General features: G+C 46.1%; 2 protein-coding genes across 7 annotated transcripts in view; one reads left to right on the forward strand and one right to left on the reverse strand.

Annotated features, from left to right (window-relative positions):
* Nt5c2 (5'-nucleotidase, cytosolic II) overlaps positions 1-9,946 on the forward strand; it is a 73,655-nt gene extending 63,709 nt beyond the window's left edge. For 2 of the 3 annotated variants that reach the window (XM_052184367.1, XM_052184378.1), the window contains exons 6-18: positions 151-242; positions 355-412; positions 1,365-1,458; positions 2,481-2,534; positions 4,216-4,299; positions 4,880-4,921; positions 5,848-5,955; positions 6,185-6,251; positions 6,836-7,006; positions 8,397-8,448; positions 8,560-8,620; positions 8,756-8,932; positions 9,546-9,946. In XM_052184367.1, the coding sequence (XP_052040327.1) occupies positions 151-242; positions 355-412; positions 1,365-1,458; positions 2,481-2,534; positions 4,216-4,299; positions 4,880-4,921; positions 5,848-5,955; positions 6,185-6,251; positions 6,836-7,006; positions 8,397-8,448; positions 8,560-8,620; positions 8,756-8,932; positions 9,546-9,779 (1,294 nt within the window). In that variant the 3' untranslated portion in view covers positions 9,780-9,946. Of the gene's footprint in view, positions 1-150; positions 243-354; positions 413-621; positions 707-1,364; positions 1,459-2,480; positions 2,535-4,215; positions 4,300-4,879; positions 4,922-5,847; positions 5,956-6,184; positions 6,252-6,835; positions 7,007-8,396; positions 8,449-8,559; positions 8,621-8,755; positions 8,933-9,545 lie in introns of those variants that run through there. The other variant, XM_052184387.1, reaches the window with a different exon arrangement.
* Positions 9,947-20,336: 10,390 nt separating this feature from the next.
* Cnnm2 (cyclin and CBS domain divalent metal cation transport mediator 2) overlaps positions 20,337-24,416 on the reverse strand; it is a 118,314-nt gene continuing 114,234 nt past the window's right edge. For 2 of the 4 annotated variants that reach the window (XM_052184341.1, XM_052184332.1), the window contains 2 exons: positions 21,879-22,063; positions 20,337-21,283 (listed from right to left, as the gene is read on the reverse strand). In XM_052184341.1, the coding sequence (XP_052040301.1) occupies positions 21,074-21,283; positions 21,879-22,063 (395 nt within the window). In that variant the 3' untranslated portion in view covers positions 20,337-21,073. The other 2 variants (XM_052184357.1, XM_052184349.1) reach the window with 2 other exon arrangements.

Consider the following 24,416-nt stretch of genomic DNA (forward strand, 5'->3'; position numbering starts at 1 on the left):
CTGAACCTGCTCACAGCTGCTCAGATTAATATGTAAACTCTGTCTTTCACATACCCATCACCATATTTTAATAAAGCATTGAATAGTGACTATTTCCTACAGTTTTTTAACTTTTTGTATATCATTTACTTTTTTTACATTTCCTTGCAGACCGGAAACTAGAGAGCAGTATCCAAATAAATTTATCCAGCGAGACGACACGGAGCGGTTTTACATCCTGAACACACTATTCAACCTCCCAGGTAGACCCTCTGCTTCTCACGCTGCCCCTTTGTCCCAGGGCCACTTGTTCAAGGAAGCTGATTAAATTAGCTTGACCATCGTAGCTTAGTAATATCTTTTCTTCGTTTTCAGAGACCTACCTGTTGGCCTGCCTAGTAGATTTTTTTACTAATTGTCCCAGATATACCAGGTATGTTTATACTACAATTTTCTTTATCCAGTTGATTTTTAAATTAACGTACAGGGTTTTAGAGAACTGGCCATTGTAGGTCTTTTCTGCTTTTCTAAAGTGAATTTAGTGCTAGTGAGAGATGCCACATTGCCAGCCTGAGAGATGGACAGCACCAGCAGCTCCATGCAGGCTCTCACCTCCCACACGGCCCCTCTCCTTGCCAGTGTGCTGCAGCCATGTTTGGAAGGGACCACTTGTGACTGGGATTGAAGACGGCCAGCAGAGGTGCTAATTGTGACAACTGAGTGGGAGGTTTGTGTGATGCTTATCTGTCCAAGCAGAGTTACACTAAAACCCCCGACTCATTTCACAGCAGCCGCCCAGGAACCATCCAGGGATGGCCATTTAGTTTCATTCCCAGGCCCAGCAAGATCTCACCAAGGAATAAATAGTTTATTTTCCATAAAGCAAAAATTTGCCTAAGTCTTGCACAGGTTAGCCTTTCCTTTTGGGGAGCTGTGCGGCCATTGCTTGATGTGTAATAGCCTTCTGTGTTAGAGTCTGCTAAGTTTGTGTCTGAGGCCTTACCCATGTCAGGGCATTTTGGTGGGAAATGGAATCCAGATAGGCACGAACAGTACCTTTGTATGTAGGGATGACGCCAGAGAGGTCAGGGAGGAAGCACCTGTGTTCTGAACGTCTGGCAATAAGAACGTTTATAAAAGTGGTGAACTTGGTATTTTGGGACCTTGGCCTTTTAATTCTATCCTGTACATTATCCTGTCTCATTGTGTTTGCACACAATTATTATATTACATATAATAATATTTTGGCCATTTTAATGCTCAAATGCATTTTGATTAGGGAGCAGTTTCTAGCTAACCTCAGCCTGTACCACCGTGATGGGGAACCTTTGGGTCCCTTGAGCATTTCATTCACAGTCTGTCATGTTCTTTTCATCCTTCTGTAGTTGTGACACAGGATTTAAAGATGGCGACCTCTTCATGTCCTACAGAAGTATGTTCCAGGACGTACGAGATGCGGTGGACTGGGTCCATTACAAGGTATTTAGAAGCTGCTGCTTTACCCGCCTTTTCTCCAGCACACATCTGCGTTCTGATACTAACTTTGCAGTGGACATGTGCAAGTAGAGCAGAATGTTCCTTCTTTTTAAAACGAAAGTCGAGAGGGGCTGGAGAGATGCTTCCGAGTTAAGGGCACTGGCTGCTCTCACAGAAGATCTGAGTTCAGTTCCCAGCACACACAGCAGCTCACAGCCACCTGTAATTGCAGTGCTGGGGCTCTGACGCCCTCTTCTGGTCTTTCTGGGCACCAAGCTCTCATTTGGTACACAGGCTTGCATGCAGGCAAAACGTTTACTCATTCACATTAACAGAAAAATAAATCCTCTTAAAAGCCTTTTTTTTTTTTTCACTTTTAAAAGGAGCTTAAGAGGGATTTGCCTCTTGTGTTTATTCTCATCCGGACGACAGCCTTCCTCAGTCCGGAGGCCCAGCTTCTCAGTTTTATTGTTTGCATTTCTGAAAAATATTTAGAAGGATTTTAGTATATGAAATTATACTTACATCTTTTGTGTATGGTGGTGCATTTAGATTTTGTTCAAATAACTCCTCCTAGTTAGTATTAGATTTATATTTACTATAAACTTCAATAAATTATGAAAAGTTGTAGTTTTCTATTTAAAATGTGATTAATTTTATATTTGAAGTCTTTTTTGTTTAACATTTTACATTTTGGTAAACAGAATATTTATTTGTTTGAAAGTCAACACAAATTTTCTAGTAAAAGTTAACAGAGGATTTATAGGTCAAGTGTAGTGGTGTACTCCATAGTCCCAGACACTGTACAGGTTCAAGGATAGCCTGGTTTACAAAATAAAGCTTTGTCTCAGACAAACAACCTTGATTTGTGAGATGGACATGATGTCCTAAATCTGTAGTCTTAGTACTTGGGGGCTAAGGCAGGAAGATGAGCCAGCCGGGGCTATCGAGCAAGAATGTCAAAAATAAAAAAGGAAACAAACCCCTGGTTTTATTCTTTTCTTAGTTCCTTTTCTTTCTTCTAGGGCTCCCTTAAGGAAAAGACAGTTGAAAATCTTGAGAAGTATGTCGTCAAAGATGTAAGTATCGAAGAGGAAATAAGTCTGCATGTGGCTCTTTCTGCCTTTAAAGACGTGCAGGACGGATGGGCCTGTTTATCATGACAGAGACAATGAAAGACACTTGCAGCTTAGTCACAAAAATGTCTTCCAGCGTGCAGTTTCACTTGTTTTCCCTGTTTTCTGAGAAATAAGAAGACTCAGTATTTAATGTTTTAGCTCTAATGATCACATCTAAAGGGTACTGTGTGCACATCACCATGCGTGATTGATGTCTCATATAATCTTCATCTAGGAGTTAGACGCTGCTCTTACTTTTTATAGATACAGACACTGTAGAAGAAAGAAATGCTTAAATGTTACGTGGCAGGTCACACAATTGGGAGGTCAATCATTGGCCAAGACTCACACCCACATCTCAGCACCGCAGATGATCCACTGAAACTGAGTGCGACTCTGACTTAAGTGTCTTTACCCTGTTAGCAAAGAAATGAGCACAGCTTTAAGATATGAGGGGTCATAGTATATTTTACTAATCTGAAAACTTTTTATAGTTATGATGCAGTGTTAATGTTATTATTACATGAATGTCTGTGGAACACAGGAAGTGTACATGTGCGTGTGTATGTGTATAATCACAGCGTCCTGTGAGGCTCAGCTGTTTAAATCATGAAGTCATGTCTGCTTGTGGAGCACTGGCAGAGCACATGCATGTGTGTGCAAAGTCTTGGGTATGAGTTCCAGGACTGTGCTTCATTTTGTTAAATTTTACATGGGGTAGAGAGATAGCTCAGTGGTTAAGAACATTTGTTGTTCTTTCAGAAGACCTGAGTTCAAGTCCTAGCAACCATATCAGGTGGCTCACAACTGCCTGTGATTCCAGCTCCAGGTAGACCCGATGCCTCCACCAGGCACCTCCATGCACGTGCACATACCCCACATAGATTGATAATTAAAAATAAATTAGGAAGAAAGCACATTTATCCACATAGGAAATCCTAAGATAGAGTAACTTAACTCTTCTATAAAGACAGAATACAGTAATAATGTCTCCAGGTTTATATCACCATCCCTTCTGCTCCTGTCAAAACACCACCTGCCTCCCCCGCCAACCCCCACCCTCTTTCCCTTATTGCTTCAAGAAAGATCACTAAACAGTTGGACCCAGTGTGTGCAAAGGAACCTTTTGGTGAAAAGTGGCGTTTTTGTTTCTGGGCACATCAGCTATTAGAATTTCCTTGTTTTGTTTTTTTTTTTTCTTCAGTTGAGTGTGGATATTTCTAGGTAGCACCTGTACCTTTCGTTATACACTGCAAAGTTTTTATTAAGCCACAGTGTGTACAGTAGCATCATATTTAATAATCTTCATATAGAATTTTGGTACAGTTTGAAAATTAACTTCTGAACTTCAGTATACTTAAATCCCATACTTTAGGAATCACAAAGAAATTTAAACTCTTTGCTGAGACAGACATGAAGATGGTAAAGATCTCTTATTAATGGCCATATACTTATTTATGTAAAGTACATACTGTATATGTTAATACTTTTAAAACTTAATAACGTGGGTTTTTAAATTCAAATTTCTGAAATCAGCCAATTAATCATTAAAACAATCGTGTTGCCCCGTCCCTGTGTGGTCGGGGTCACAGTCTGACGGCCAGCACTGACCCCGCGTCACCGTCACCGTTCTCCGTTTCAGGGCAAGCTGCCATTGCTCCTGAGCCGAATGAAGGAAGTGGGGAAAGTGTTTCTTGCCACTAACAGTGACTACAAATACACAGATGTAAGTACGTAGTGTCTGGGTGCTTACCCAGGGTGGGGTGCTCCCAGAGGATGCTGAAGACAGTGGGGAGGGCGTAGAAGAAGATAGGATGACGGTTGTGCTGGAGTTCCTGCAGGTTTTCCTGAGCATCCTTTTTTGACTGTTATAGTAGCTATTTAAAAATTTTAATTATGCAGTTATTTAAAAGGTTTATGATAATATAATGGCTTCTCTACTTTTCAAGAACATTATGTATCTATATCTGAGAAATCACACCCTTTCTTTCACATCCCCTTGCTGTTGGAAATCCCGTAATGCAAGGCGATAAAAATCTTTCAAGCCCTTCAGTGTTTTTAATCTCCACACATGACTTCAGGAGAGCTGCATGGGGTAGGTGGGTGAATGTGTGCAGAAACACCTACGAGGCTGTGTCCTTCCTGAGAAGCCAGCTGCCCCTTTGTCTGACGGAACATTAGTTTTTAACTTCCTTTGCCATGATTTCATAAGCTATGGAGAAAATAAGAATGCGGTTAATCTTACATTTAGAAAGCTTGTGTATGTCTTGAGCAGAAGTCACATGTGAACCTTTCTTTCTCCCCAGAAAATCATGACTTACCTGTTTGATTTCCCACATGGCCCCAAGGTATTATAGTAATTTAATATATGTCATTTTAAGCTAATTTACTATGCCTTGTGTTAACTAATAATGAATACATTTAATAATTTTAGAACACTAAAGGGACGCAGTGCTCAGAATCCTAGAGAATCGTAGTTTTAGAAGACCTGGTGTGTGATCAGCATTGAAAAAGCTCATCCAGGGCTGGCAGATGTAAAAATCTATAGTCATCTAAATATTTACTAGATAGAAATAAAATGAGTATTTATGTGATCTGTACTGAATAGGATCAAAACAAGTTTTTAAGCAGAATTGTTTTGTTGTGAGGAGTCATAGATTGAGGGTGATACTAGTTTAACAGAAACATAATGTCAATGTGAATATTCTTGACAGTTTCTACATAGTTACTGTTGAGTGTTATGCCAAGAAAGCAGTAAACTTTGGTATTTAGAAGTCGTTCTGTAGTATGGCTACTCTTAGATTAAAGGACAAAGATTCCAGCTTAGTCACTCACTCCAGAGTTTTAACCGTAGACTTCCGTGAGTAAGCTTCAGCAAACACCAGAATTACACTGTGTAGCACCCTTCAGGTTGGTTTAAAAAGGTTAGCACCATAGTTCCATCTCAGAATGCCGAGTGTTAGCATAAATGCCATTTTGGGATGAGCTGAGGCCAGTGTCGACCTAGAGCCATTGTTCTAAGAACAGATGGAACCTCCCCAGTTTGTCCCTTGAATTGTACCTTGCATTTGCCTAGGTTTTCTCAAACTTCATGTTTAAAAGTACTGTGAAATAAGTTACTATACTTCAGAGATTTCAAACTGTCGAAATTATCACAGCCATTTATTACTCACACTTGTCAGCTTCCAAAAATCTTATTTTAAAATTCCTTGTCTTTGATGAAATTAAATATGAGGGTGCAGTGACGTAGCTTCTGCTGATTCTGTCCCACCAGCCGGGGAGCTCCCATCGGCCGTGGCAGTCTTACTTTGATCTGATTTTGGTGGATGCACGGAAACCACTCTTTTTTGGAGAAGGCACGGTACTGCGTCAGGTGGACACTGTAAGTAGAGGAGGCGATGTGTTCTGGGATATGAGCCTTCTGCTCACCTTCCCACTGCCCTCTTGTAACTTAGTGGCCATAACTTCTCTCTTGATATTGGGAGTTTTGGTCTTGCCTGACCTAGCCCGACAGAGCTCCTTGAGAAGAGTGGGTGCGTGGGTCAGGTAGCCTCATGGGAGAGAGCGTGATCAAATGCCATGAGATTTCCGTCTTTATTCTCCCTATCCAGAAAACTGGAAAACTGAAAATCGGCACCTACACGGGCCCCCTGCAGCACGGCATCGTCTACTCAGGAGGTGAGCGCTCGGGCTCCCTGTTCTGGGCGCATCTGCACAGTGAGCTCTGGCTTCTCTGTGAAGAGTCTCGGCACAGTCCCACCAAACAGTGCTTCAGGACCAGAAATGTCGTCTCCCGAGTCATCTGCAGTGAAAGCCGTTAACTTTTATTTTTACTAAAAGATCCTTCTGTCCTCTGTTGAGGATTTGTCTCAATGTTCTGAAACCATTTGGGGATATTTTTTTCTTAAAGGACTTTCCAGAAGCCCACATAGCTGCATTTAATGTCAAGAGTCAGAAGCAGTTGAAAAGAGCCAACTTAATGATAAGTCTATGCTGAGAACTGGCCACGGCCCATGTGGTGGCTCTGAAGACTGACCCGAGGCCTCTCACGTGCTGTGTACTATTGCACCGCTGCCTCAGTCTCCAGCCCAGCTCTGGGGTTCTGAGACTGTCTTCCTGGAATTCTTACACAGTAGAGCTTAACCTTTGTCTTTAAGAAAGGCTCCTCTTTCCCATAATTATACATTTCTTTAGCATATATATAGCTGTGGTGCTTTGAATGCGTTCTTTAATATAGAAACATTCTTATTTGCCCCTTTCAGGTTCATCTGATACAATCTGTGACCTGTTGGGAGCTAAGGGCAAAGACATTTTGTATATTGGAGATCACATTTTTGGAGACATTCTGAAGTCAAAGAAACGGCAAGGGTGGAGAACTTTCTTGGTGATTCCTGAGCTTGCCCAGGAGCTGCACGTTTGGACTGACAAAAGTTGTAAGGGCTGCCCCTCTTTGTTCAGATCTTTGCCACACATCTGCCTTACCTGATGGCTTGGACTCGATTCTCTTAGAGAAACATTACTCAGTCATTTCACACAACTCTGGAGTGTGTGTGTGTGTGTGTGTGTGTGTGTGTGTGTGTGTGTGCATGTGTGCACAGGCATGTGCATGTGTATACTGCTGAGATTTTTCAAAGCCCTTTGAGGTAGCATAGGTTTCCGCCCTGAAATGAATTACAGTAACAGTTTGTGAACTGCGACGTCCACTTCAGTCTGTGGCCCACACGTCCCTGTTTGTGATTCTGGGGCAGCAATGGCTCTGAATGCTAATAACTGGATATTTGTCAAGACAGAGGCCAAGTTACGCTCATAAGCCGAGCCACCTAGTGTGTGCTGTGTGGTGCCCACCCTTCAGCTGGGCTCAGGTGGCTACATAAAGGCATCTGATAGGCAGGTTCTCTATCTATCCTAGGGCGCCTCTCTCATTGTGGTAAGAGTTACCAGCTCTGCCAGAGTGATCTATGTCAATGGGAACTCTGGCTCCTCTACTCAGAATCTGCATGCACCTTGGGTCTTATTCTCCCATATGTGAAAATGGGAGTGACAATAGTTTCCAAGGCCAAGTTGGGCTCAACTGAGGACTTATACAGAAAAGAAATGATGGCGGTTCCTCTCAGTGGCAGAACACCATCAGAACGGCTCTTCTTGACTGCACAGATGATAGAAGTTTAATAGATAGAGGAGGTGTGGTTCTCTTGGGAGCCTAGGGAGCCTGTGGTTGATGCTGACTGATGCTGCCCACACATTTTACACTTCTCGCCTGTGGAGTTTAGAAGCCCAGTTGAGCAGTGACACTAGACAAGTCACCTAATTCCTAGTCCTTTGCTCCGGACCATCAGGGCTCAGTGATTAAAGGTGTATGCTGCTGCACTTGACCTGAGCTCAGTCCCCAGAATCTGCATGGTGAGAACTGATGCCCACATTGTCCTCTGACCTCACACACACCACACATATGCGCAAGCCATACACATCCACACACAACTTTTTTTTTTTAAGTCGAACTATGAATTTGGAGTCTGTGTCCCAAGGGATTAAAAATTGATAATTTGGAAGCCCAGGATGAGCACTCAGATGGAAGGGGGAGTCGTGGGCTGTGGCTTTTAAGTATGAAGAAGGCAGTTTAAAAGGAAACTGGTGAGACCATGTGGGATGACGGAGTTGCAGGGATTTATATATACGTGGCTGTGGCGTGATAGACCCAAGCTGTACTTGTTGGTCATGTCTGAAATTTCAGTAGTTTGAACATGATGTAAAAGCCATCATTTACAAGGTACTTTTGCTTGATTTGTGTAAAATGTCTTTTTTTCCTTTCCAAACTTTAACTAGCACTTTTTGAAGAACTTCAAAGCTTGGATATTTTCTTGGCTGAACTCTACAAGTAAGTTTCCCAACTCCACAACTCAATGCTCCAAACCACCTTCTTCTCCAAGAGTGACATGGGGACTGTGCTCTCCTAGAGATCTTCACTGTGCTTTCCTCTTGTTCCCAGGCACCTGGACAGCAGTAGCAACGAGCGCCCGGACATTAGTTCCATCCAGAGACGGATTAAGGTATCCAGATGGGATTTGGGAAAGAACATGGGAAATCAGTTGTCTGAGCCATTTTCATGTTTGATTTTATGCAGGGACTTGTATATAGCTGGTAACCAACAAATAGTTGCCTAAGATGAGAACTTTTTTTTGTAGAAAGTAACTCATGACATGGACATGTGCTATGGGATGATGGGAAGCCTGTTCCGTAGCGGCTCCCGGCAGACTCTCTTTGCCAGCCAGGTGATGCGCTACGCCGATCTCTATGCAGCGTCGTTCATCAACCTGCTCTATTACCCATTCAGCTACCTCTTCAGAGCTGCCCATGTCCTGGTGAGTAGTGTCACTTTTGACAGTTAAGATGCACCATAGAGGGGCTGAAGAGTTGGCCTGTAATCTGAGCTCTAGGGAAGCATAGGCAGGAGAATTGGGAGTTCAAGGCCAGCTTCAACCACAGGAGACCCTGTCTTTAAAAAAAAGAAAGAAAAAAAGCGGAGCTGGAGAGATGGCTCAGCGGTTAAGAGCACTGATTACTCTCCCAGAGACCCCGAGTTCAGTTCCCAGCAACCACATGGTGGCTCACAACCATCTGTAATGAGATCTGACGCCAGCTATAGTGTACTCACATGTAATAAATAAATCTTTGGGAAAAAGAGCAGGGTGTATTGGTGCCAAGGAAGCAGTGATTCTCTGATTTAGGGCTACATTGAGAGGCCCTGTCTCCAAAAAAAGACTCCATTGTTATATGTATTTCCTGATCCTGCTATTGCAGGCCAGGACGGTTGGGGAAGTATAAAAGTAGAGTGTAGGGCTTTCTGTTACTGATTTTCATGCTATAGGGAGTTGAGTGAGTCAAAGCTCCGGTCCTCGTGCTCGGGAAAGGAGGGCAGGGAGGACAGCACTCACCTTCGCTCTGCCTGCAGCCTGAGTGTCTGCTCTGCTCTAGATGCCGCACGAGTCAACGGTGGAGCACACACATGTGGATATCAATGAGATGGAGTCCCCTCTTGCCACGCGCAACCGCACGTCAGTGGATTTCAAAGACACTGACTATAAGCGACACCAGCTTACGAGGTCCATTAGCGAGATCAAGCCCCCCAACCTTTTCCCACTGGCTCCCCAGGAGATCACACACTGCCATGATGAAGATGATGATGAGGAAGAGGAAGAGGAAGAATAAGAAGGCAGACTAGAAACCCTGAGCACCCATCAAGTCTGACGGACTCACGGGGCAAGGGGCGGCCTTGTTTGGATTCTGTTAGGGAGGGTGGGAGGACTCCATCAGAAGTCCTGGAAAGTTTGGAAAGTTTCCGAAGGCTTTAAATAATTCTAATCATAGCTACTTCAGTTTTGTGTGTCTGTTCTCTGCAGACGGTTTGAAACTGTAGAGGAAGAACAGGTAAAGGCAGGTGGAGCGCACGACGAGCCAACGGCACCATGTGGCTTGTGATGGTTTTCTGTGTCTCTCGTTGTCAGCGTGTCCTCTGGATGCATGAAGGTGGTAAAGGGTTTCTGAGCAGAGCCATGGGGACCTGAGGGAAGTGGAGGTACACAGATGCTGTCACAAACTGTACCACTGCTCCAAACCCCACGTGTCCAGTGCATTACAGTGTGGTTTATCAGTGGAGAAATACATGCTTTCATTATCAAGTATAGTCAGACCTCTGTTGAGGTCAAATTTCCTTCCGTTAGCTTTTGGGTTTCCTTGGTGGCCCTGGAGAGGCTGCTGCTGTGTCAGTTGGTGCCTTTGTGGGTTTCCTTGCTGTAGGTGATTCTAGACTATGGGGATTTGAATTTGAGGCAGAAGTCCTCATCCTTGCTACATTTTTTAAAAGTTGGTAGCACAAATGCTTTTTGCTATATAAAAGCAATCCTTTTGGAGATTGTAGCTAAAGAGAACAAAGGAGCAGGTTCCTCAGGCAGAGCCGCTGCTGCAGCCAGAGCCAGAGCCAGAGCCGCCTTCAGCGTTGTGACCTGCAGACGCACCCTCCTTCCGGCCACAGGTGGGAAGGAGGGCTACAGCAGAAGGTACAGCAGAGCCAGTTAGTTCACGTGACTGTGGGAACGACCTCTTGCTCTGAGTAAAGCAAGAGCCTGTAAACACAGAGGCTGTGACTGCTCTGCAGTGCAGGGGGCTGTCCATACTTGGAATAGTTTTACAGATCCACACTTCAACTTTCATTTGCTTTCTTCCATTCTTGGCCCTGGTTACTAGGGCACTGGCTGCTCTAGAACTCAGTAAAGTGTCTGTCTGATGCTGACATGGGCCCTTGTGTAGAACGCATCTGCTGTCCAGTCATTGCTCTTCAAATGGCTTTAGGGTTGGTATTCTTTTAAGAGAAATGCATTTTCAAAATTGCTAACTATATCTGTATCACTTTTAGTTAAAAAAACATGCTCATATGTACAGTGTTTCATAGGTATAAGGATTTTTTTACTGGGGTGTTTTTCAAAAAGACAAAGTTCCTCTTTATAGCTTTGGCTGTCCTGGGACATGTTCAGTTTGTAGAGCAGGCTGGCCATGAATTCACAGAGATGTGCCTGCCTCTGCCTCCAGGGTGCTGGGATTAAAGGTGTGCACCACCATGCCTGGCTTGCTGTGAGGTCTTCATTTGAAGAGTACGGGACAGAGCTCAGCGACTCAGCCAAGGCCTGTAGCCACACAGCTTTCACAAACTTTACAGTAAGGCATTCCAAGTAACGGGCATTCTGACTGAACTCTCTGGGACATAGACGTGGACTATTAGTTATCATCTCTGTTCCTAAAATTTAGAGACTATCATGACCACCCTAATTACTAATTATTCTCATCTTAATTGACATTGAGGATGTTGCCTAGTTTGACAATGCTAAGCCTTCTCAAGTCCAGATCACCTCTGTGTGGCATGTGACACTGCAGAGTCACCTTGCATGTGTGCGTTCCTTAGAGCAGAGGTGGACATCACTCAGCTTGCTTTCCATGTTTTACTGTGTTGTGTGGATACAACACACTAGATGACACTGTCAGCCAGGCGACTCACCAGGAGAGCGAGAGGGCGAGCGAGCGAGCACTTCAAGTGGCTGTGAAGAGCACACAGTCGTAAGAAATCCATCTTGAGTCACCAGAAGGAGCTGCTAAGGAGCAGGGCTCTGGGGTGGACCAGCTGGTGATCTCCTACATGGCCCTGGATGTGCGGGGTGGTCTGTCCAGGGCAGGTGACTGAGCAGCGGTGACTGGACATTTCAGAATGCAAAACATGACTTGTCTGTAAACTTCTTCACTGTTTTCCTAAGTCTGAATGATTTAAAGGTAAAAATGGCAGCCCTTCTGTCACTCTTGGAAACCATTCCTAGGGATTCTGAAAACGCTCCTTAGTTTTCAGGCCTGTAGAGCACCGGGATTGACGAATCCTTAGTTTTCAGGCCTGTAGAGCACCGGGATTGACGAATCCTCAGTGCTAGACTGAGCTCCCAAGACTGGCGTGTGTGGCACTAGGGACCCACCCAGGTGTTCCCAGTCCCACTGGGTCTCATGGCCACAGCAACGACCTCATGCATGCATCCACAAAGGCGCTCCAGGAGAACATTGAGTGTCTCAGAAACATCTGAGGCAGAGAAAATCTGATGTTTATTTTCTACCCAAGATTCTCTTTCACCATAAGCACAGATCTGCAGAGGTCTGTGGAGTAAGCTATGCCCCCTTCAAGCTGCTTGTTAAATTTTGTTTAAAATAGAAATAGAATAACTGAGCTGCAAATCTGTAAGTCACTTTGTGTGTGTGCAGCTACATTTCTGATTTAAAAGTAGCATGTCCATGCTTAGATATTTATAAAGCAGACTTGTTTGTTTAACAACTTTAAAGTCCTGCAATTTTTCCAAGGCTTCTGGGGCACTTTTAAATCCTCTGCTTATTCACCACAAATAGCCCGAGGTAAACAACTGCATATTTAAGTCTGTATTAGGACAGGAACTGCACTCACATTCCGTGCCATGGAAACTATTTAACTTCTTTCTGACGGTGGGAAAATGGGAACTTAGATCCCATTTTACATTCCAGCTGTACTGTCCGCCGCCTCCCTCCCCATGTGGTTTGAGAGTTAGGCCCTCAGTACTTAGTTTCTCATGGCATTTTCTCTTGGTGACTAGAATCAGCTTCTCTTGTAGTTCTTTCTCAGATCATATACCTGGGATGCCCGAGTCTGGATCCTTACCAAAGATGAAACAAAAGCATGCATTGTAGTAAGATGCATCTACATGCGTGCGTGCTAGTGAGCTGCATAGATGATCTACATGCATGCATGCTAGTGAACTGCATAGATGATCTACATGCATGCATGCTAGTGAGCTGCATAGATGATCTACATGCGTGCGGCATCAAAAAGCAGAGCCCAATGATTGCAGACCAGCATTGCCTGCCACACACCTCTACTAACAGGGCAACAGCACTTAACCTCCCCACGGCTGTCCAGAAGTAACAGGAAGCAGATCTAGAAAGAATATTCATTTACAAAACACGCAGCTTTTTTCCTTGTCACTCTCACCTGCTTCTCAACTTATGGCGACAACAGTGTAATGGTGTCCAACAAAACAGTAATTGCAAGAAATGAAATGTCGGGCTGGAGAGATGGCTCAGTGGGTAAGAGCACCGACTGCTCTTCCAAAGGTTATGAGTTCAAATCCCAGCACCCACATGGTGGCTCACAACCATCCTTAAAGAGATCTGATGCCCTCTTCTGGTCTGTCTGAAGACAGCTGCAGTGTACTTACATATAATAAATAAATCTTTAAAAAAAAAAAAAAAAAAAAAAAAAAAAAAAAAAAGAAATGAAATGTCGCCATGTGCCATCCCAGCATGTCAACAACAGACCAGGCATATTACAGTGGCCCCATAAAGTTGTTGTCTGCTGTTGCAACTGTCTGGTTTGTGAGTACTCATGCCATGCTCTTCCTGTGAGGTCGCCTCGTGACACATTCCCACTGTGAAATGATGCGTGAGCGCACACAGTCCCCTAAGTTCCTCTTAGAGCCAAAACATGAAACTACACCCAACTCAACTCTGAACACCAATCCAAACTTGGACACTGCATGTAAAGTAATCAATATTTTTCCAACTAAATAAAATTCCCGGTTTTGAGCCTGGCCATTTGAGGTTTCTTTACAGAACCCAAACGCCATCTTGTTGCTATAAGAGCAGGGAGCTGTTTGACACTCCGCTCTTCCCAGGGGGCCTGTAGGGGACCTGAGGGCTGGAGTAAGGCCAGGAGCCTGTGCACTGCACACACTGTCTCCATGAGAGTTTACAAGCAAACCTTCGCAGTATCTACACATTTACTAAGAGAAAGTTTCTCCCCTCCCCAAGCCCCCCGGGGAGAAGGGGGTCTCTATGTAACAAGCCCTGGCTGTCCTAGACTTGCTTTATAGATCAGACTGGCCTTGAAGTCACAGATCTGCCTGCCTCTGAGAGGTTCTTAGCAGAGTTAACCCTGGATTTGAAGGTATGTAATTTAAGCATGTGATTGCCAAACTCTGATGTGGAAATGAGCTCAGTCTCAGGACCTCAGAGCCACTAACACAGCAGGTAGCACTTCACCACAGCCCAGCATTTATTCCCCTTCAGGTCATCTGCTAGGACAAAATACGACATGTCCAACTTAAGACAAGGGCAATATAACCAATTCCTTTATCGTAGGACATACAGAATGCTCATATCTGGAACTTAGGAGCACAGATATGAGACCCTCGGCAGAAAAAAAATCACATAGCAAAAGAGTAATTAGTAATCTAATTAAACTTCTTGGACTTTAATGAGGGATATGCCATTAGATTCCATTGCCTTCAAGAAATGTAAAACTAGGAGGGCAGTGTATCTCAGTGGTGGAACTTGCCTGGCATGTGCAGGGTTGGATCTCCAGCACCGCAAAAAAGGAGTACAAGTTGCCAGAAACCAACGCCGGGCCAGGGAAAGTTCATTTTGCCACTTGCCCTAGAGCGTCCTCCTCCTGCTTGGTATCAGTTTCCTTGAAGCAGAGCTTAACAAAGCTCAGAAATGAATGGGCAAAGGGACCCACAGGTGGACCAGGGTTTCTCACAGCACAACTCTCTCCATACTCTTTGACATTTTCTAATGCTCCCATCTCAAGAGCTGTCTAGACTAAGACCCAACTACAGCAGTTAGCACAGAGGGCATGTGCTGTGGCCATTTTCCTGCCCTGATGCTCTGTGCCCCAAGTCTAGGGAAAGTGAGCTAGGCACTTGACCAGGATATAGGTATATTCACTCTCCTTCCAGGAAGTGTCCAGACAGAGAGGTTTTGAAGCCATTCTTGTCAATATGCCACTGAAATGTTCCCACCAAGGACACATGTTAAGTAAAACAGATGCTGTGGTCAAATGCAGTAGAGACTCAAGCCACTAGAAGCCTGGTCCTCAGAGCATGGGCTTGTTTGGAATGTAAAATAAAAATAAAAAATTTCAGAAAGTAACAGCTAATTAGTGGATTCCCCAAGCACCTTGAGACTCATCCCAATGTTGTGGGTCTTGTCACCCAAGTGACAACAGAAGATGAGGGTCATTCTCAATTACTGAAGAACATCTAATATGCCTTCTATACCTGTGGCCTTGTATCACTTGAAGGTGCTTCACCCATGAACTGACTTTCTTCACGGGTTTAGAGGAGCTAAATAGTCATTTTCATCTTCAAGAGCCAACCGAGGAAGCCTGTACAAAGAAGCCTTTGTTACTGCCAAGGAAAACCTAGTTTTTCCATTTGCTTAGCTGCTGAGTATCACTAGGCAAGTAAAATGGATACTTCTACTTTTGTCTAGGGAAGAGCTGGTGGGGCAAACCTCATTCCTTGGAAGAACAATCCCCAAACCAGCTGTATACCAGGCTGTAGCAAAGAGGCACTCAGCTTGCATTTCTGTGACCATGAGACTTTGCAGCGTCTGTCCAAAGGAGATGCCCTGATGTGATTCAGTCCAAGCTTTCCCACAAGGATTGCCATGTAATCGGGCAGGGGACCAAGGCCGAATAAAAAATGGTTGGTGTTACACAGAGGAAAGAGGGAACACACAGCTGCTAAAAGGGTGAACAGAAAATCATTTATCTAATAATAGAAATAAACAAAACCTTTTAAAAACAATCACAAGATTTACAAATAATTTGGTACAAATAAATAGGTATTGTAAATCTACAACATTTGAATTATAAATGCTTCTGTTAGGACAGCTTATGACGTGTGTGCACGCGACCTGTTGATGCCACTGCTCAAATGTATGAAGTGCGCGCCATGAGACGGGTACGGCGGGATCAGACAGCAGGGTTTACCTTAGGCCCAAGGCAATGTTGGTATCTGGGCCATAATACCAGGAAGAAGCATGTTCAGAGCCTACATGGGCAGCTTCCATTGCAGATAGATTCTGCAAAGCAAGGTTAGCAGTAGAAGCCATCATTTTGGGACTAGAAAGTTGATCTGGCTTGGGTGTGGATGAGGAAGGAGGCTCTGGTCTCAGCCATATGCTACCACTGCACAGGGAAGAGACCCAATCACCACAACCACTTCTGCAGTAACTCGTGGTGCTCTGCCTCTATCTGCCTCCCAGATACTGGCCATCAGGAATGGGTTGGGGTAAGGCAATGAAAGAAGCTGGTGTAAGAGCAGCAATATGTTTGTTTTTTTCCTTTTAAACAAAAAATACCACCACCTTCTCACCCAATAAGGGATAACAGAACCCTAGGCTCAATGGATGAGGGGCTTCAAAACAGTGTCTTAGTCACAGATGATATACTAATAGCAGAGACATATGTACATAATAAATAATATAAAATAAAGCATATACATTTGTGGATTTAAAGGACTGCAAAAACAAGAAAAGTCAATAGGTTGATGAGACTCTTCACAGTAGACCTGACATGGGTAGTAGTGAATCAGAAGCCAGGCGGAGGCTCTCTAGGGAATGAGTCCTCACTCCCCTTGGTTCTAGAGGTCTGGGATGTCAGCTGTTTGTATGTAAGAAACCCGAGTCTCCAAGAAGAGCAGGCACTCGGGTCTGTCAGGCCCTTTGATAATTCTCTTTAGGGTGACTCTGGAAGAATCCAGCCCCAGAAGTTAATCTGCGTGGATCAGATGTGAGCAACATCAGAACATGCCCATCTAAGGGAAGCTAGACAGTACCCCGATAGATCGTCATCTGAACGTTGATCCACACCTCCCCTACCTTCCGGCTGTGTACATACAAACACCTTGAACCTGACTCTTGCTATTTTGACATTGCTTCAAATGCTGCCTGGCATTCCCCATCAAAAAGCATTTAAAACAACTGTAGTTGAGATGTCTCCAATGGCTCTGGTATAAAAAGGTTACATGAGCTATGTCAGCCACAGTGAACTAAGAAGCAAAGGTCCCCAGATGCTCACCTTAGCTGCTAGGTGTTGACTGCTCCCTCTGCCTGATTGAGGTGGCCATGGGGGTGCAGGACGACTGGGGACTCTCCCGAAGGAAAACCAGTAAATTAGCATTGATTCCAGGAGGAGGGCACAGGTGCCAGAGGAAGGGTTGATCATCCCAGGCCCAAGACAGCAGCTCAGCCTTGGAGCCCTGCTCATCCTTCAGCTAGAAGCAAATGAGCCTTATCTTCCCATGTGCTACTAAATCACAAGAGTAAATGGCCCTGAGGTATACATGTCCACTGAGTAGGTTCCTCATGGATAAATTTGTATGGGGAAAACTTCCAAATACCCACCCCCACAATCACTTCCATCTTCACCTCAAAATTCCTAATTCTGGGCTAGTCTACAACTTACCCAGTTGTCCTTGTTGGACAGAAGCACCACAAGCCTATGGCCCAGAATGGAAGCAAACAGCCCAGGAAAGAGCCTGGTCCTTCAGAAAAAAAAGGGTACACTGGTACCTACATTGTTAAACAGCCATCAGCCCTTCACAAGAAAAGCAGGAGTCATGCCAAGCCACAGGGGTCAGACTACATGGTGCCTCTGAAGAAGCCAGCCCTCTCAGCATGCTCCAGGGGACAAGGTGTGTACACTGCACCAGACCTGAGAGTTAACCTGCTAGGGTTCATCCCTGGGAGGCCTCATGCCCTGGGTTCAGGCAGTGACTGTGGCAGATCCCTGGGAGCCTTCAGAGGACAGAGGTGCTTGTGCATGCTTTCCCTAGCCAGGACTCAGGCTGTCACCCAGCACCTGCTTGGTTTTGCTCCTTAACCCAAATTACTTGCAGGCTGAAGATCATGGTCCCTGTGTAACTCCAAATCCTGTCAATCCATTTTCTAATGCATTTGAACCTGCCATATTTTCTTAGATTTGGAAAAGCTGGTCCTTTAGCTGTACAGAGCTGGGGATGGCAAGGTGACTTTTCACAGTTGGTGTTCCGTATCAGTGTGAAGTTCTGCACTGAATACCTGCACACATTTCTTGGAATAACATGAGAAAGTGGTTTGTGGCTCAGCTCCCTTCATGTGAGGTCAACTATGCCAACACAGAGTATGAAACAGGCGGCACCTTCAAATTGGGAACCAAAGTTTGACTAGCACCCCAGTACTTGTGTGTAAATATCAGGATTCTGTGTTCCTAAGACTTTATTAGAATTTGCCTTATGGACAAAGGGCAGTGAATGAAGGACCCTCATTAACAATGACAGTGTCCCAGCAATGTCTGCACACAAGGCATCCAGCTCTAGGTGCTGTCTTGTCCTCTGGCTGGCAGCAGAGGAACAGGCCAGGCCCCTGGCAACCACAACTCCCGAGGCCTGAGTCTGTCTTGCCTGACCTCTCCAAGTTTGTGCATGCCGCAGCTAGGGAGGGACTGCAGGCCAGAGCTGCAAGGGAGCCCGCACATGGCCGCCTCACTGCCTGCCAGCCTCTCTCGGCTAGGAAGCCCATGGGGTGAGGCCAGAGGCGGTATGTGCCATTCCTAAACAAGACCCACTCAGAGGGGCAAGGCCAGCCCCTCAAACGCTCAACCAGCGTTTCCTTCATTGTCTCAGGAGTCGGCTTGGCATGGGGACACTTGGAAACACTTCACTCAGATGCAAGCCCTGTCTGAAGACAGACTTCTCCCCAGAGTAGCGCAAACCATGGCCAGGCCACTTTGGTGTACTGTGGGATGATGCAGGAACTATTCTGAATTCCTGGTATTATAGAACTAACTAGTCAAAGGTAATTAGTTCATTGACGGGAAATGGACACAAAGCAGGCAGGCCATAGTCTCGATCTTTAAGAAACCCCCCTCCTCGGCTTCTTTGTAAGAGAACTCTACAGTTAGCTGCCTCAGCAGGCGGCGGATGCTTTCCCACTCCCTAGAGTCACACATCTCTAGGATCCATGAACAGTAAAACTCAGGGAGAAAAGGTGCTTCTCTTCCAGAGGCTCCCTCCAGGAGCAGGGCTGTCTGAGGCAGAGGTGTACCATGCCTAAGAGGCTGACAGAGTGGAACACTTAGCACTAGAGCGCCTGGGCTGGGCTCCTGGCTCCTCAGGCCTTAGGGAGAGGCCCTGACCCTGGCCACACTCGGCTCACACCTGCACATATTATGCTCCTTATTGAACTGATTTTTTCACCTGGGTGTGTTTGACAAGGGGGTACTCACTGTGTGGGGTTCCCCATGTTAGGAACTTCATCCCCAAATGGCAGGCTAGGCACAGTAGCAGTGGGTCACTCGGCTCCGTTAAAGGCCACTCTCGACGACCCTCCACTAAGTGTGCCAGCTTTTCTCCACCAGAACACTCCGGAACCATTACCCAGTGTAGCTGTCAGTGGGGTGGCACCAGAGGCCCGAGCCAAGGTCTGCGGGTGTGGCAATGACAGAGCACCTGCCGAGCATGCACAAGACCGTGGGTTCCAGTCCTAGCACTCCTGCGCACATGTGTGCACACATGAACACACACACACACACACACACACACACACACACACACTTCAGAGTCATCAGCTATTCAACAAAAGATCAACCCAACAGGTCACCCTCCCAGAGTCCAACCTGGGATTAGTAGACCTCCTACCTGAAGGAGGAGGCTGACGCTGAGCCTGAGGGTTCCCTGGCCGGAAGCCCAGGCACACGAAGGCTCTCTTCTCCAGCTGTGATCTGGGTAATGAGAAGCCCACTGAACACTGGCCAGGAGTTCATTTCAGTGTATGAGCATTGCCAGAAAATGCAAGGAACCTTTTAAAAGAAGCTACCAGAGCAGTACCTGCCGGCGTGAATTCTATAACACATGGTAAATTTGGTATTAAAGTAAGACAGAGACACACATGAAATGGTCACAACACACATTTGGTTTCTGAATCCATTCAGGGTCAAACTGACTCTGGCTGTATGGGTGACTCTCTGGTGTTGGCCACATCTGAAGCAGGAGGCACCTTTGAGCAGGGCTGCTACCACTTCTGAGGCCCACAGCCCAGGGATAACATGGGAGGGACACTTGGCTCTATGGAAGGAAGGGCATTCCATTAAAAACATGGGCTAGACATGCCTAAGTCCACAGTCTACCTCCCGCCCCAGCCCCGCCTCGTTCAGATAATACACAAATCGCAGCAGGAAAGGCATCCTGTAGCTGCCACTGCCACCGCATGCTCATTAAGAAGCCCTATGGACCCTGTAGCAGCAGCTTGGGTTAGCAAGAGTGAGGGTGGGAGGGTGTGTGTGTGTGTGTGTGTGTGTGTGTGTTAACTGATGTCCTAGACCATCCGAGGTTACGAGGTTACGGGAATGGGGGATGAAGCCTCCTGCCAATGATAAACCATGGGTTTAAAATTCATTAACATTCATTTTGGTGATAAAAATTCCTTAGGGTGGGAGCAAGATCACATTCCCAAGCAAATGTTAACACTTCCTGAGGGAAAGGGATGTGGTTAGACATCATATTTTCAAAAGGACACTACGTGCAGAGAGGGCACCTGCAGCTTCTGCCGACACCCACAGTGACGACAGACTTGGCACGTTCTGCAATGACATGATTTTTCTTCATTCATCCATCAAGTTCGACAGCGACACCCACCGGGCACAGAGGAAAGGTATCCCTCTTGGGGACGGCCAAGGAAGGCCGCTAAAGAGACAAGTCCATCCTGTCAGGGTCACATTGTGGGGCTACAGCAGAGTTAGCTCAGAAGACCAACATCAAACTCTGCAAAAGACACTTAAGAACAAAAACATGATCTCTTGGAAAAAAAATAAATGCAACAATTTTTAAATTCATGCAAATTAAGGGATGAAAGAAACGATAAAAGGTTCTGAAAAAATAAACATGATTCTATTTGGGCGGAAGAAGTTTGTCTCCGAATTCTTGAAAGCCATGCCCCAGCTGTGGATGTCACATGTCCAGTTTCCATCCCTCCTCCCCCAGCCGTCCTCCGCGGCTTCCAGGGAAAGGGGCAAAGTCTTTGGTCTCAAGGCTGTAGGACACAGCATGGCAGACAAGTTCACTCAAGTGGAAGTCACGGTCAGACCGAGTCCAGGAGGGCCAGACAAGAGAGCCCGAGGGGCCCTAGATGGCGCCTTCACTGTGCAGGCTGTGGTTGGCCTTGTTGTGTGACACACAGTTCTGTTCATTGAGCAAGTTGGCCGTCTCGTCTGGCAAGCCGTCGTGCAGCTCCGTAAGAGTCAATTCAATTTTAGTATTTTCACTGTCTGAAGACTGAGGCGTTTTGTCCATCCGGGACGCCATCAAGGCATTTTGGTATTGCTGTCTGGAGATCTGGGGCCAGAAGAGGACACAGAAAACAAACCGAGAGAACTTATTTTTAGGTTCTCTTGTCTCTTAATACTGTATCACACACCGAATACCCCAAAAGGCCCAGAGCTTTTGCTCTAGGAGAAAAACCATCCTTGAGTAGAAACCGAGACACTCTGTGAAAAGTTCAAGTTGATTCCAGAGATCCAGACAGTTCTCACCACTGGAACCATTTCTACATCTTGCCTCTTACGTTCAGAGACAAGAAAAACAGAGATCAGCTTCCATCAGCTAAAGCCGCTTGGGTCTCCGAAAGATGTCTAATTCAGGCTAAGGAAAGGCCCTGTTGTCCAGGGCAGAGGCAACCGAGTGCTTTCCAGGCCGAGCAGAGAGTCAGCAGCCACGGGCTCCAGGAACGGCTCTCCCTCATGCTGCTCCGGTTCCCTGCCATGGCCACGCTTGCTCTGGCTGCTCATGGGGTGGAACCGAGGTCATTCTGTTTCTCAACCTGTGCTGGGCCCAGAGGAGGGAGGCAGGGCATTCTGACAGCAAAGGGGAAGCTGTGGGGCAGTGGCTCTACCTGCCAGATCCAGCCCCGCAGCCCTCCCCACCCACTCACCTTGACGAACTGCAGGTCAGAGAGTGCGCGGACTGAGTAGTCAGGGATGTAGACTTGGAGGAAGGAAGAGCTGAGCTGGTTGTTGCTGCTCCCCAAGGTTGGTGTCATGGCATCAATGCGGTCGCTCCGACTGAGAGAGTCTGAATGATTCAGGCCACAGGGGCGAGGAGGTGACTTATTTTCACCTACAAAAGGGAGAAAAACAGTCTTTAAAGCACTGTAGGTATAGCCACTAGAGAACGCTCGCTCCAAATGAAAAGCATCACACAAGCACCCACGCGTCAGACCAGGGGATAAAGGCCAAAGCTCTGTAGCTGGGAACCGCATCCCAGGGGGAAGCAGCACTAGGCACACAGATAGGGCTGAGCGTCAGGCCGGGACAGGGATGCCATCTGATACTAACAAGGAGCATCAAAGGCTCTCCATTATCCTTCCAGGAATCAAAAAAAATGATCAGAGACCCTCTGTCTCCTTTGCCTCTCGGCTATCAGCCAGCTCAGGAACGCCATCATGATAGGCGACGGGAACCCTGAGAGGCCCGCCTCAGTGTCTTGGTGATGCAGGTTTCTGCAGTGAGCTCCTTGGAGCAAGCGTTCAGAAAGACAGAGGGGAGACAGGAAGGAGAATCCCCACATTCTTGCTGTCAAAGAACATTCTTCATAGCTTTCAAGGAATGTGTATGGTCAATCTGCCTGAGGTCTGTGCATTACATCCAGTGCCCACGGAATCCAGAGGAGGCAGTGGATCCCCTCGAACCGGTGTTGAAAGTGTTTAGCCACCATATGGTACTAAGAATTGAAACTGGATCCCTCTGGAAAAGCAACAAAGTGCTTTCTCTGAACCACCAAGCGTCTCTCTGCTCCCCATTCTGTGTGGTTTTAAGGACGAATCATGTCAAAGCACTGGCTGGGTGTGCTGGCCCCCACACCCACCTTTGATTCCAGCACTCGAAAGGCAGATATGTGTGGATTTCTGAGTTCGAGGCCAGCCTGGTCTACAGAGGGAGTTCCATGACAGCCAGGGCTACATAGCGAAACCCTGTCTCAAAAAAACCAACCAGCCAACCGAATAATAAATCAAGGCCATGCCCTCACCGAGGAGGCATCTTCTAGCCCACTGTTTCCACCATCTCCACGCATTACATGGGACCTGAACTGCATCTTCCGAAGCCCTTAACAGATGCCCCAGGAAAAGAGCCAGCCTGAGGCAGGCCCCGCCCTCCGCCTACCTCCCACTTGAAGTGACAGGCTTATGCAGTGTCACTGAGCAGTGTGAAACCAGCCTGAAGAACCTGCCGCTTTCCTCTCTGCAGTGGTAGGAACCCTCAGCCCACCCTCAGCACTGTGTGCATTTGAGAACTCCTCTGCGGGCTCCCAGGCCACATCTCCTTCTCCCAGCAGTTCTGTCAGCTCCCAGTGCAGGCTTCCCACGAGTCAGCATCCAACTCAACAGTGCCCCCTACTGTCCCTGCCACCTTCTGAGCGAACAGCACAGTATAGCCAGTGCTTCACACTTAGAGCTGAACTTTGAACAGGTGACACAACTTTCCCTGCTTCAGAGCCCCTTCTGTAAACTGCACGGTGGCACCCAGCTCACGGGAGATACAGCGCTGGGCACAGCATCACACCCAGTGAGGGCTGGACAGACATGCCTGGTTGACATGCTCTGCTCTCTCCTGTTGGCCTCTTCCAGACAACGCCACCATGCTCCTGGTCAGACCTTTCCACAATGTCACCGATAATGACAGACCTTTCTTTTGAACAAGGAATCCCAGGGCTGTATCTCTAAATTTCAGTCACAAGCCATAAGTTTCTGCACAGATTTTTGTTTAATATAGTTAATGTTTTTCTGAAAGGATTTTATGCTTTTGTAGGTCTACAAACAAAACTTCCAATGTAAAGAACAAGACATCCTTACTAAAATATAGTATAAAAGTAAAATCAACACATCATTATTTTAAACACATATTATGAAAGTAAAATTAAGGGGGCTGGAGAGATGGCTCAGCAGTTAAGAGCACTGGCTGCTCTTCCAGAGGTTCTGAGTTCAATTCCCAGCAACCACATGGTGGCTCACAGCCATCTGTGATGGGATCTGATGCCCTCTTCTGGGGTGTGTCTGAGGACAGCTACAGTGTATAAATAAAAATAAATCTTTTTTAAAAAGTAAAATTAAAAATTGAGAGGGGTTGTTTGAAGAAATTTTGAAAAAGTTAAGAAAAAGTAGTCAATATAAAGCTCTCTTTTCTATGAAACATGTACGTATGTTTTTTGTTGTTGTTAAGTCTTACTATGTAGCCCAACTGGCCTGGAGCTCACTATGTAGACCAGGCTGACCTGGAACTCATCGAGATCCACATACCCTTTTCTTTCTCTTGAATGCTGTCCACATAGATTTTTAAAACAGTGTTTACTTCTATGGTTTCAAGGTATTAAAGGCAAGGCATGGCAGGCTCACTGCTTGGCTGGACCCCCAGGTGGTCAGAGCCTGGGTTCCTCTGGACTCCCAGTCAGTGAACGCTCTTGTGCCTGTCTTCAC

This window comes from Apodemus sylvaticus, chromosome 1, assembly GCF_947179515.1.
Source record: "Apodemus sylvaticus chromosome 1, mApoSyl1.1, whole genome shotgun sequence".
Taxonomy (NCBI): Eukaryota; Metazoa; Chordata; class Mammalia; order Rodentia; family Muridae; genus Apodemus; species Apodemus sylvaticus.